We start from the raw sequence: 14036 nt of genomic DNA, 5'->3' as shown, positions 1-14036 counted from the left end.
TCTTCCGCTAACACTAGTACGGATTGGATAACGTCTTGCGCAGGCGCGCTCTTCTTCCGTTGTAGGTTGGTTGGAATGTACGTCAATCAATAGCGCCAGCATCACTTTTTCGGTCCGTTTTTGCGTCTGATTGGATCTCACGGTTGAGGTAATAGGGAAAAATGTTCTCGTAATTCATTTCTTAGGGGTGTAAAATTATTTCCGCGTAGAAGCAGTGTCACTTCGTGGTTAGGTAGTCTGGCTAGGCCGCATGGCAGTTTTAAGCCATCGTTAGATTAAGCTATAGATTAAACTAATAATTTCATTCTCAAGGCCTAGGAGCTTTTAATACTGGGCATAACACGACACCTAGGCAACAAATTTAATAGCTCAAGTTTGCCTCTTGACTTTGACCCATTTCCACTCCTACTAAAGAGCCCAAACGCCAGACTGCTGTTTATAGTTCTGGTCAATGCGCGAGAGCAGATTCGTCACTTTTCATTGAGGGCCATTCTGCAGAATGTCAAACTGTTATAACTGACAATCTTGTTGCTTACCACACCCAACTGTAGGAGTATTGAGATTCTTTCTTCAATGATTCTTCCAGGAAAGGCAGGGAGTGTAATTGGGAGCTCCACTAACGGCGCGCGACAAGCGATGGGCAGTATAGGTCCTCAAACACCATCAAGGCTGTCATCTGAGCTGCTTCCTAGAAGTACAGATTCCCTATGGCTGCAGCGCTCCGAGAGCCACTTCCCTAAGTCTAAAGATGAGGCCAAGGAATCTTATTTTTACAGAAGCTTATGATAAAGGACATCTAAACCTACAGCTAATATCACATTTAATAGTGAGACAATACTTTGCCTTTAAGATCAGAAACAAGGTAAGGACGCAGTCTCCCACCACCTCTACATTGTACTGGAGGATGTAGCCAGTGTGAAAAGGCAAATAAACAAAAGGCATCCAGATTGGAAGAAATAAAACTGCTTTCCTTGGCAGATGACATGATCCTTTGTAGAAAGTCATAAGGAAAACACAGACGCACACAGACACAGCAAAAACAAAAACAAAACAAACTACTAGAACTTACATGTTTAGCAGGGTTGTAAGATACAAGATCAGTATACAAAAAATCAACTTTATACTCTATACTAATAACAAAAATGAAATTAAGAAAACAACTGTGTTGGGGGACTTCCCTGGTGGTGCAGTGGATGGGACTCCACGCTCCCAATGCAGGGGGCCTGGGTTTGATCCCTGGACAGGGAACTAGATCCCACATGCACGCCGCAACTAAGAGTTTGAATACCGCAACTAAGGAGCCCGCCTGCCGCAACTAAGACCCAGCGCAACCAAATAAATAAATATTAAAAAAGAAAACAAGAAAAAAACCCTGCATTCATGATAGCATCAAAAACGATAAAATTCTTAGGAAAAATTTAATAAGTCCTTTGTAGATATTTAAGTCCTTTGCAGATATTCTTATGTGTATTCCTAAAAACAAAAACAAATACAAAGGGACTTCCCTGGTGGTGCAGCAGTTAAGAATCTGCCTGCCAATGCAGGGGACACGGGTTCGATGCCTGATCCGGGAAGATCCCACATGCCGCAGAGCAACTAAGCCCGTGCACCACAACTACTGAGCCTGTGCTCTAGAGCCCACGAGCCACAACTACTGAGCCCGCGTGCCACAACTACTGAAGCCCGCAAGCCTAGAGCCCATGCTCTGCAACAAGAGAAGCCACTGCAATAAGCCTGCGTGCCGCAACGAAGAGTAGCCCCCGCTCGCCGCAACTGGAGAAAGCCCGTGCACAACAACAGAGACCCAATGCAGCCAAAAATAAATAAATAAATAAATAAATAAATAAATTTATTTAACAAATACAAAACATTTTTTGTAAAATACTGTTATAGCTACTTAGAGAACCTAGTAATCATATTATGAATTAACACGCAGGAATTCTAGATCATCTAGGTAAACCTGTATTGTAATTTAGGAATTCTGCAAGATTGCTGACAGAAGTGTTCATTCAAGATTTTGCTTAAGCAATTATAGCAACTAAGGGCTAGGGAATGCACTAGTTTGAGGAACATCCTGTTCCTCATTTGAACAGTTATAATTATTAGGAAATTCTTCCTTAGAATAAGCTGGAATCTATCAACCTATCACTTCCACTCGTTAATAAAACTGATATAATGCTTAGCATGTGTCAGGCACTCATTTAATCCTCACAGCAACCTATGATGTTGGTAGTGTTATCATTATCATCATAATCCCCATTTTACAGTTAAGGAAGAAGACACAGAAGAATTACCCAAGTTCGTGTGCCTGGTTAAGTGGTAATACCAGGATCTGAACCCATCCAATCTGTTTCCAAAGTCCATGCTTTCAAATTCTACATTAAACCACCTAATTCTGTCCTCTGGAAAAAACAAAATAGAGCCTTTCAAGGACAGGTCCTTAGCTATATGAATAATATAGATACTAAATATTTTAATATAACTACCTTCTTTTCTTTTCTCTAGATTAAAACCTTAATTCCTATACTTGCCCAAGGTAGTAAGTTGCCCTGAACCCTTCACCATTTTGCTTCTTGGGGATACATCATTTTGACAATGTCCTTAAAAGGTGATGGTCTTCAAATTTTTGATATCTTAAAATACACAGGTGTCTCTTGCTTGCCATTTCTTCTTTTTAGTCTAAATACAGGAATTTACATCTATCTTTGTTAAAAATAAAGGTTGTTGGAGAGTGAAATGATTAAGAGCATGGACTGTGCAGAGTTCCTGGGCTTGAATCCAGGCTCTACCACTAACTAGCTGTGTGACTTTGATCTTGGGAGAAAAAGTCATTTAGCCTCTCTGGGGCTGAATACCCTCACCTGTAAAATGGTGATAATAACTGTACCTGCCTCCTAAGGTTGCTGTGAGGATTAGAATTAATATCTGTCAAGCACACAAAACAGCGCCTTGCATATAGTAAATGCCACATAAATGTTAGCTATTATTGGGCTTCCCTGGTGACACAATGGTTAAGAGTCTGCCTGCCAATGCAAGGGACACGGGTTCAAGCCCTGGCCTGGGAAGATCCCACATGCCTCAGAGCAGCTAAGCCTGTGCACCACAACTACTGAGCCTGAGCTCTAGAGCTCGCAAGCCACAACTACTAAGCCCACGTGCCACAACTACGGAAGCCTGTGTGCCTACAGCCCGAGCTCCGCAACAAGAGAAGCCATGACAATGAGAAGCCCGCGCACCGCAACGAAGAGTAGCCCCCACTCACCGCAACTAAAGAAAGCCCGTGCACAGCAATGAAGACCCAACACAGCCATAAATAAATAAATAAATAAAAGTATTTTATTTTAAATGTTAGCTATTATTGATTGAACGCAAACTATTAAGATAATTTAGCCTTTATTCTCCCATGGAGGGACTGTATTAACTACTTTTATGGCATTATGTTACTTTAAAAAATTAATAAACACTACTTTTATGCTTTGTCTTTGGATGTTGAAAAGGACTAAATACTGACAGTAAATCCCATGGCATGGCATGGAAGGTTTTCCTTAAGTCTGACACTGGTCTTTTATTTTTTTAATTTTAATTTATTTTTATTTTTTATTTTTTGGCCACACTGCACACCTGGCAGGATCTTAGTTCCCCCAACCAGGGATTGAACCCACACCCTCAGCAGTGAAAGTGTGGAGTTCTAACCACTGGACCGCCAGGGGATTCCCACTGATCTTTTATTTAAAGTTATATTGAGGGACTTCCCTGGTGGTCCAGTGGTTAAGAATCTGCCTTCCCATGCAGGGCACTCAGGTTCAATCCCTGGTGGGGGACCTAAGAACCCACGTGCTGCGGGGCAATTAAGCCCTTGGGCCACACACAACTAGAGAGCCTGCGTTCTGCAGCTACAGAGCCCACGCGCTCTGGAGCCGTCTGCCACAACTAGAGAGAAGCCAGCGCTCCGCAACGAAGAGCCCATGCGCCGCAACAAAAAAAGATCCCGCATGCCACAGCTAAGACCTGACCCAGCCAAAGATTTAAATAAATAAATAAATAAATAAATAAATAAATAAATAAATAAATAGTTATACTGAGGTATAATTCAAATGTCATATATAATTCATCCATTTGATATGTACCATTCAATGGCTTTTAGTATAGTCACAAATTTATATATCCATCAACACGATTTTAGAACATTTCATTAATACAAAAAAAGAAACCTCACACCTCTTAGCTATCACTCCCTAATCTCCCATTCCTCCAGGCCCTGGAATCATACAGTATTTGTCCTTTTGTGATTGGCTTTTTTTTTTTTTTTTTTTTTTTCTTATGGCTGTGTTGGGTCTTCGTTTCTGTGCGAGGGCTTTCTCTAGTTGCGGCGAGCCGGGGCCACTCTTCATCGCGGTGCGCGGGCCTCTCACTGTCGAGGCCTCTTGTTGCGGAGCACAGGCTCCAGACGCGCAGGCTCAGTAGTTGTGGCTCACGGGCCTAGTTGCTCCGCGGCATGTGGGATCCTCCCAGACCAGGGCTCGAACCCGTGTCCCCTGCATTGGCAGGCAGATTCTCAACCACTGCGCCACCAGGGAAGCCTGTGATTGGCTTCTTTTACTTAGCGTAATATCTTTAGGGTTCATCCATGTTGTAGCATGTGTCAAAATTTCCTTCCATCTTAAGGCTGAATGATATATCACTGTATGTATATACCACATTTTGGTTTTCCATTCATGTGTCAGTGGACGTTTAGGTTGCTTCCACCTTTGGCTATTGTGAACAGTGCTGCTATGAACATAGGTATACAAAAAGCTCTTTAAGACCCTACTCTCCCAGACCAGCTGAGGCAGCAGCCAGAGCATGCCCGCTCCCGCCTGCCCACCCTCCGCTGCCCTCCACTCGCCCCGGGGTCTCTTTCGCCCTTCCTCCACCCCCTCCTCCCCCTCCTCCTCCTCCCCTCCTCCTCCTCCTCCTCCCCCCCCCCCCTCCGGAGGTGCCCCCTTGCCTTCCCGACAGCCCCTATTGTTCCACCCCGGCCTCCCGCCCTTCCCCTTCCCGCCGGCTCCTTTTTTCCCCTCAGTCTTCTCTTGCCTGCAGTTTTTGGCTTTCACCCCCACCAGTGACCAAAGACTTGACCACTTAGAGTCCAGCTCCTCAGAACACTGCTCGACATGGACACCGGTGTGAATGAAGGTGAATTAAATGTCACTCTCACCATCCGACTACTTATGCATGGAAAGGAAGTTGGCAGTATCATCAGGAAAGAAAGGAGAATCAGTTAGGAAGATACACGAGGAGAGTGGTGCACGTATCAACAACTCAGGAGGGAATTGTCCTGAGAGGATTATCACTTTGGCTGGACCCACTAATGTCATCTTCAAAGCCTTTGTTATGATCATTGACAAACTGGAAGAGAACATCAGCAGCTCTATGACCAATAGCACAGCTGCCAGTAGGCCCCCAGTCACCCTGAGGCTGGTGGTCCCTGCTGGTCAGTGTAGCTCTCATTGGGAAAGGTGGTTGCAAGATCAAGGAAATAGGAGAGAGTACAGGGGTTCAGGTCCAGGTGGCAGGGGAAATGCTGCCCAGCTCGACTGAGCAGGCCATCACTCTTGCTGGCATTCCACAATCCATCACTGAGGGTGTAAAACAGATCTGCGTGGTCATGTTGGAGACTCTCTCCCAGCCCCGCCACCCCCCCCCGCAAAGGTTGTGACCATCCCATACTGGCCCAAGCCTCCAGTTCTCCAGTCATCTTTGCAGGTGGTCAGGACAGGTACAGCACAGACAGGGACAGTGCGAGCTCCCCACACCATCCCGTCCATGTGCCTCAACGCTGACCTAGAGGGACCGCCTCTAGAGGCCTATACCATTCAAAGACAGTATGCCATTCCACAGCCAGATTTGACCAAGCTCCACCAGTTGGCAATGCAACAGTCTCATTTTCCCATGACGCACGCAACACCGGATTCAGTGGTTTGGATGCGTCTGCTCACACTACTTTTCACGAACTCACAGTTCCCAACGATTTGATAGGCTGCATAATCGGGCATCAAGGTGCCAAAATCAATGAGATCTGTCAGATATCTGGGGTGCAGATCAAAATTGGGAACCCAGTGGAAAGATCTACTGATAAGCAGGTTACCATCACTGGATCTGCTGCCAGCATTAGCCTGGCTCAATATCTAATAAATGTCAGGCTTTCCTCGGAGACAGGTGGCATGGGGAGCATCTAGAACAATGCAGATTCATCCATAATCCCTTTCTGCTGTTCACCACTACCCATGATCCATCTGAGTAGTTTCTGAACAGTCAGCGATTCCAGGTTTTAAATAGTTTGTAAATTTTCAGTTTCTACACACTTTATCATCCACTTGTGATTTTTTAATTAAAGCATTTTAATTCCTTTCTCTGTTCAGCTGCTAATGCTGAGATCCATATTTAGTTTTATAAGCTTCTCCTTGTTTTTTGTTTTTTGTGTTTTTTTGGCTCATGAACTTTTTGTTTGTTTGTCACGAAAATGTGAGTGGAATATTAATACATTTCCGTTTAGTTCTGTAATGTCAGGAATTTTTCAAAAAAAGTTAAAAGATGGACTGGAGCTTTTTCTTTGTGAATAGAAACCGGACGCTACAGTGATTAAAAAAAAAAAAAAAGACCCTGCTTTCAATTCTTTTGGGTGTATACTCAAAAGTGGAATTTCTGGATCATATGGTAATTCTATTTTTAATTTTTTGAGGAACAGCCGTACTGTTTTCCACAGTGGCTCTACCATCTTACATTCCCAGCAACAGTGCCCAAGGGTTGCATAATTGGGTTGTCTTTTTATTTTTGAGATGTAATTTATAAAATGTAGGTACAAGTCCCTTATCAGAATATGATTTGCAAGTATTTTCTCCCACTCTATAGATTATCTTTTCACTTTCTTGAACAACAAAAGTTAAAAAATTTTTTTTCATGCCATGTGGCACGTGGGATCTTTGTTCTCTGACCACGGATCGAACCCATGCCCCCTGCAGTGGAAGTGCAGAGTCTTAACCACTGGACCACCAGGGAAGTCCCAAAAGTTTTAAATTTTGATGATGTCCAGTTTACCTATTTTTTATTTTGTTGATTGTGCTTTTGGTATCATATTTAAGAAACCACTGTCTAACCCAAGGTCATGAAGATTTATGCCTATGTTTTCTTCTATAAGTTTTGTAACTTTAGCTCTTACATTTAAGTCTTTCATACATTTTTTAAAGTCGTTTGATTTTTTGTTGTTGTTGTTGTTTGCATATGGTGTGAGGTAGGGGTCCAACTTCATTCATTTGCATAAGGATATCCAATTGCCCCAGTTGTATCAAAAGAATACTGTTTTCCCCCACCAGTTTGCTTTGGCATCCTTGTCAAAGATCAGCTGACCATAATTGTGAGGATTTATTTCTAGACTCATGATTCTAGTCCATTGCTCTATGGACTAGAGCATGAGGTGGTCTATCCTCATGCCTTGATTACTGTAGCTTTGTAGTAAGTAAATTTTGAAATTGGGAAGTGTGATTCCAATTCTGTCCCTCTTTTTCAAGACTGCTGATACTGATCTTTTAGCTTTTTGGTGTATGGTTATTCAACTACCATCCTCAAACACATCAAGTGTAATCCAACCCAATTTTCTCCATCTTAACCTTATGAATACTATGAGAGACCCAGTCATATGTTTTGCTGAAAACAACACTCTAGGGAACTTCCCTGGTGGCGCAGTGGTTAAGAATCTGCCTGCCAATGCAGGGGACACGGGTTCGAGCCCTGGTCCAGGAAGATCCCACATGCCGCAGAGCAACTAAGCCCGTGTGCCACAACTACTGAGCCTGTGCTCTAGAGCCCGTGAGCCACAACTACTGAAGCCCGTGTGCTTAGAGCCCATGCTCTGCAACAAGAGAAGCCACCGCAATGAGAAGCCCGCGCACTGCAATGAAGAGTAGCCCCCGTTCGCCACAACTAGAGAAAGATTGTGCACGGCAACAGAGACCCAACACAGCCAAAAATAAATAAATAAATAAATAAATTTATTTTTAAAAAAAGCTGGACTTCCCTGGTGGCGCAGTGGTTAAGAATCCGCCTGCCAGTGCAGGGGACACGGGTTCAAGGCCTGGTCCAGGAAGATCCCATATGCCGTGGAGCAACTAAGCCCATGCGCCACAACTACTGAGCTGGCGCTCTAGAGCCCGTGAGCCACAACTACTGAGCCCCCGTGTGCCACAACTACTGAAACCCGTGTGCCTAGAGCCTGTGCTCTGCAACAAGAGAAGCCACTGAAATGAGAAGCCCGTGCACCACAAGGAAGAGTAGCCCCCACTCACTGCAACTAGAGAAAGCCCGCGCTCAGCAACAAAGACCCAACGCAGCCAAAAATAACTAAATGAATAAATAAATTTTAAAAAAAAGCAACACTCAACACTCTGCCTATTTCATTGATCTGACACACAAACTTAATAAAACTTTGAAATAAGTGAGAGGAATTTTGCATACTTAACTCTTTGCCAAAAACATCAGCATCCTGGTGATCATCAAATTCTTTTCCATGTCTTCACAACCATGTTATGACTCATTCTAAGATTCTGCTGGGGAATAATGTCAAACAAATGAGTGGATCATTTCTGAAATCTGCCCTTTTCCCCTTTTGCAAACTTTGCTAGTATCTGCCTCTTTCTGTTCTCTAACCATCTCGCAATATCTATGATGTCTCTGTGATTACGAAGCTACCAGAATTGCCCCTAATTTCATGGGCACAGAGGAGGAGCTCACAGAATGCAGTCATGTTTTACAAACACGGATTGTATGCTATCCCAGGTTTGTGATTCGGCTCCACATCTGCCAGGAGGTAGGAGGCAGCACAAAATCATTTAAAGTACAGCATGTGCATTCTGCTAAAGTTGAAAGTTTTTATACAGAGATTGAGTCTGTTCTGAGAAAATGTTTCATCAAATAATGAGGGTCTCCATGGCAGCCTTCTCCCCACAGAGATATCCTGCAGAGGATAATTTAATAACAGCTAGAAATCTGCTATTCCCAAGTTGACAGAGAAAAGATAACACCTACCCCCAAGAAATATAGTGTCATAGAGAATAATGCTTTTTCTCTCCACAGCCCATAAGGTTGTTTGCAGATATGTCTCTAAGCCATGCCACCACTTGAAGTCACTATCAACCATTTCTTTTTACAAAATGACAAGGAAAAAGATGTGGAAAAGGAAAAGGAAAAACCAGGCAGGAATTACTGAGATCGACCAGGACAAATAGTATTGAGTTACACAGATCTAGGTGCAGCGTGAATTACATGTAATAACATTTAATTTTTTAGTATTATCAGGGATGTTTCACTTAACTAAACTTCTATTTTATTGAAGCTTAAACTTATAAGCACCAGCACATTTTAGACCTTTTCTTGATGACTTGAGGTCTTTTCTACAAACACATGTTGTTGAAATGCCATCAGGTTTAATGAACTGCTTAGGATTATCTGGTCTACACTAGAATGCCTACTGAGTTACTTGGTTTTTCATATTGTCTCCTCCTTTGTCAGCTGCCCTTCTTGGTTATCAGCATACCAGTTTCTAGTAGTGCCTGTTAATTTAACTACTTCCAATTTGTTATGGGCTGGATGACCATATCACCAGGTTTATTAGAATTTATCAGATTTGTTTCTAAAGAATATCTGTGTGTGTGTGTGTTTTAGGGAATACGAGATTTTCTTGTGAATAAAACACAAACTCTGGTTAATGGTGCTTGATATCTACTGTGGTAGCCCAGAGACCTTCTTTGATCAATTCTTATTTCTCCAGCCACATTCAGGTACTAGATATAACAATTCGCCTACCTGCTTCAGTTCTTGAATAGACTGCAAAGGGTGGTGGGAAGTGTCAGGACCATGCCTCCAAACAAACAGCCTTCCTAGTTCTGATGAGAGATCAGAATCTAGTGCTTAGAGACTTAAGAGCTTAGAGAAGAAAACTGAGTCTTGGCATCTCAAGACAATGTCCTTGATCAGCTTATACCTTAGGTAAAGATGTCAGGCCAGTTACTTACTCCAACAGCACTGAGTCCTAACCACTGGACTGCCAGGGAATTCCCTACTTACTCCATCTTAAAAGACACGAGACTCTTCATTGCTATCTGCTCCCTCTCAGACCTGTGAGGAAACAGCCTGCAGTACCTCACAAACTTACCGGGTAAATCTCTCATCACTGCTTGGCACAGAGGAAAAGAAAATGAAAATCTCTAAACTGGAGTTTCTATTAAGCTAGATGTTAAACAGTCTGTACTGGCAAATACCAGCCATCTTCAGTTTGAATCACTTGTTGACTCAAAGCTCAGCCAAAGGAATGTGAATTTAGGGAATATCAGTCCGGTAATGATGACTTCCTTCCAAGCAATTCTGCTTTCAGTGTTTGGGGAACAGGATAAATACCTGGCTTGTAGCATAAGAGATCCAGTTTGTAAAGACAGTCCTCCATGAGGCGTCTCTACAGTAAATACCTGCTCTAAATTCCAATCAAGACAATCTATTCTAATAGTGTTTTAAATACAAAATTTGACAGGATTCTATAATCAATTTGAAAAAATAGGTGACCATGAAGAACATTCTAAAAAGAATACTGAAGGTAAAAGAGAGTAATTTGATTGCTTCTGGCATTCTCTTGAAGCCTATCAAAAGCTGTGAGTAAATGCCTAAAGTTTGCTCTAGTAATCCCACTCCCACAAAATTTTTTCAAAGAAAAAAGTTATATGCAAAAAGGCATTCATTGTACCATTATTTTATAACATAAAATTGGAAACAATAAGCAAATAAGGTAATGGGACTTCCCTGGTGGTCCAGTGGTTAAGACTCTGTGCTTCCACCGCAGGGGGACGTGGGTTTGATCTCTGGTCGGGGAAGATCCCGCAGGCCACATAAGGTAATGGTTAAGTAAATATTACATCAAGTTGGTAAAATATTATGTAACCGTTGATACAAACAAGGAAGAACAGTTAACATGGGGAAATATTACAATATGTTCATTTCTAAAAGCTGTTATCATCTCATGTTATGTTTCATTTACTTTAGAAATACGTAATGCATGGGTAGACCAGAAGGGAGCAAGGGAAATAAAATTAGTTAAGGGGATTCTCTTCAAACTGCACGTAATGTTGTAATGTTCTTAAAATTTTTTTTTACAGTATCAATGAATGTCTTATTTTAGTCACAGACTGGTATACCTATGGCCATGGTCAGTAACATTAAGCTTTCTCCAAAACTGACAGCATGGTCACTCCATCTATTTGTCACTTTCTCCAAATCCTAAAATTACGCTCAAAATGAAGCAAAGCTGAAACAGTGCAAGTCATTTTGAATGGACTTCTGAGGCAGAGGGACCGGAAAAGAAGAGGGTATTGTGTTAGAATTTATAGGATGACTCTAGCTATTACTCTTTTGAGTCTTGTGGCGTGACACTAAACCTTAAAATAAGAAGAGATATTCATACCCTACATAGCAGACTGAAACTTGAAGATGTGAAAAGCCATGTAACAATAGCTGGGTACAATATGGCACTGAGACTGTACGTACATGAGGGGGTAGACAACTTATTAACAAGCAATAGACAGATACCCTATTTTAGACCTCTTCTACATTTCAGGAGTCAGAGAGTCAAGAACAGAAATGGAATCCTACCTGGAGCAAGTGGGCAGTGGCTAAGGCTGTCAAAGCCATGCCCAGAGCCAAACAGTGCTGGCCCCTAGATGAACGCTCCCACCTCTTATGTCCAGGCAGCAGCAGATATAAAAGCCGATAGAAGCTCATGTCATGTTCCAATTACGTTCAAATAAAGGCATTTGATAGCACAGACATAAACCCGAGTAAGGGAGACACACTGTGATTTCAAACTTGAAGAAGGGGACTGAGTTATGTAAAATTCTTGTAAAACACAGGGACAAAAATCACCCAAGTTATTTTGTTTTAACCACAAGTATTTATCGATGGATCAAAGAATACAATTGTAATGGAACAATAAGGCACAACTGTGGATTAAAACAGTTTGCTATACAGCCAAAAGGAGCAAAAAGCCATAATCTTAGGAACTTTAAATATGCAGGTCAAGGAGCCTCTGAAGTACCTCTCTAACAGACCAGTGTCAGACAATTCTTCCCTTTTATACAATTCCTATATTACATCACTTTATCACAAAGTCAGACTGATACTTCACCAAGAATTCCTCAGTCATTTATACTTGAGTCATCCAGCCTGGCCACTCTTTCTTCTCCACTCTTCCTAATCCCTTTGCAGTGTTTTGTTTTTTTTTTTTTTAAAGTAATTCCCTTCCTAAAGTATTGTGTATACATCTTGGATAGCCTTCCAAAGCAAGGAAACAGCAAGCAAGCAATGAGTCAGAGAAAATCAGCCAAGGACAGATGTACGAAGAGACTCATAAAGACAGATGTTAGGATAATAACAGCCTGATTCAATGAGGTCTATACTAAGCTGACTTAGGCAGAGAAGTTGCTCTGGTTCATGCAAAGGCCTATAATGCCACCTCAGGTCGTGCCACCAGTGCCAGAGCCCTTGTTCCTAAGGGATTAGCAGTGGTCTAAGAGAGGAGCTAGGATGTCATTGTAACCAGGCAGCTAATGATACAATACATTCAATGCTTTGGACCTGTAGTAGGAGCTGACTATGGCTTCCAGCAGTAACATGTGCCAGGTGTAAAATTCATAGAGAATTTTGTGCAAAACCTCAAGACACTGAGGACAATCTTTAAATCTTGTGGACTGGGATAAGTTAGGCACTTATCTTTCTACTTGGAAATGTGAAGTGAAAAACATTCCAGGGCACACAGCACTGAGGCATAAACCATGCTGCAGAGGTGGGAATACTTTTAGGGTGCCCAGTCTCCTTGTTCAAGCAGCCATGAGAAACACCGCTGACAAGCATATTGTCAGAGCGGCTATTCTGGTGGTGACAGCATCCTCAAACTAAGCAAGCCTGCAGGCATATGGCTAATTTGTGGAGAGTCAACACTGTACTGACAGGAGCAGCCACGTAGGTATGTATGTTGAGAATCGGAGGCCAGAGGTAGAGCGACCTGGGCAAGCCACCCAGAAGACTTGTCTCTATAACCCTTATCTTTCAAGAACATCTCCAACAAACAGCCCTTTGGTGACAGAGCAGAGGGGACCAAGAGATGGTCAAGACATTCTTCTGAGAGAAGTATTGACCGAAAAGCTCCTGAAGAGGCAACATCCCAAAGACCCATTTAAGAGTAAAAGTAGATTAAAAACTGCCAGACCACTGAACTATACTGCCAAGTCAGAAATACATTTAACAGGCATAGCTTGGGGTGCCAAGTAGAACAGAGGGGACTGAAGCTTAATAAAAAGCAGGGACACTGAAAGATTAAGTGAATGGTAGATTGGGTGAAAGAGAAGTAGGAAGCAAAGGACGTATAAAAAAGGATGAAGGAGCATGCCAGAGCCAAGCTGGGGGGAAGGCAGCATGGCTACGGTCCACATCCAGTCAAAGAGCTTTGCTGGCTGGTTCTTGGCTTGAATCCCTCTCACTTCTCAGACTGGATGGACACGTGGCATTCAGCAGCAGAACAGGGGGAGATGATATTTAGAAATGGAGATATCCAGCGAATGATACTGAACAGAATTAGACGGGGTGTACCATTCTGTAATGCCCTGTTTATACACCAAAGGCAGGTTTGTGTTGATGGAACATATTTGGGGTTGTCATGCAACAGCAGTAGTACTTTGGGAGAAGGGGAATGATGGGATGGAGGTGGGGCTGGTGGACAGGAGGACTTTCAAGTTCCAGTTCTTAAATACTAGAAAGCAAGGAACAGTTTGGTCTCAGTCCTTTAGTGAAGAAATCGGATGCTCATTTTCTGTTCTACGTCCACCTTCTCCAAAACCTGTTAAAAAAAACAAAACCCAGCGACAGTTATGAAGGTCACAACAGGAGATACTGTCTCAAGCTCATTATGTGAATAATGTTTTTCTCCCTCCCTCCTGTGTAGTAGGATTTAACTTTTTCAAACC

The 14036-nt window shown here is 42.5% G+C and overlaps 1 protein-coding gene and 1 pseudogene across 1 annotated transcript in view; one reads left to right on the top strand and one right to left on the bottom strand.

Annotated features, from left to right (window-relative positions):
• The first annotated feature begins 5077 nt into the window (after window positions 1-5077).
• On the top strand, window positions 5078-6374 carry LOC137759410 (poly(rC)-binding protein 2 pseudogene; annotated as a pseudogene).
• Window positions 6375-12076: 5702 nt separating this feature from the next.
• The window catches only part of CHP1 (calcineurin like EF-hand protein 1), a 37997-nt gene continuing 36037 nt past the window's right edge, over window positions 12077-14036 (bottom strand). The window contains exon 7 of the mRNA XM_068549609.1: window positions 12077-13909. Coding sequence (XP_068405710.1) covers window positions 13856-13909 — 54 coding nt within the window. The 3' untranslated portion in view covers window positions 12077-13855. The remainder of the gene's footprint in view (window positions 13910-14036) is intronic.

This window comes from Eschrichtius robustus, chromosome 1 (assembly GCF_028021215.1).
Source record: "Eschrichtius robustus isolate mEscRob2 chromosome 1, mEscRob2.pri, whole genome shotgun sequence".
In the NCBI taxonomy this organism is placed as follows: Eukaryota; Metazoa; Chordata; class Mammalia; order Artiodactyla; family Eschrichtiidae; genus Eschrichtius; species Eschrichtius robustus.
Note: the sequence above shows the minus strand (reverse complement) of the source record. Positions and strands in the feature narration are given on the sequence as shown.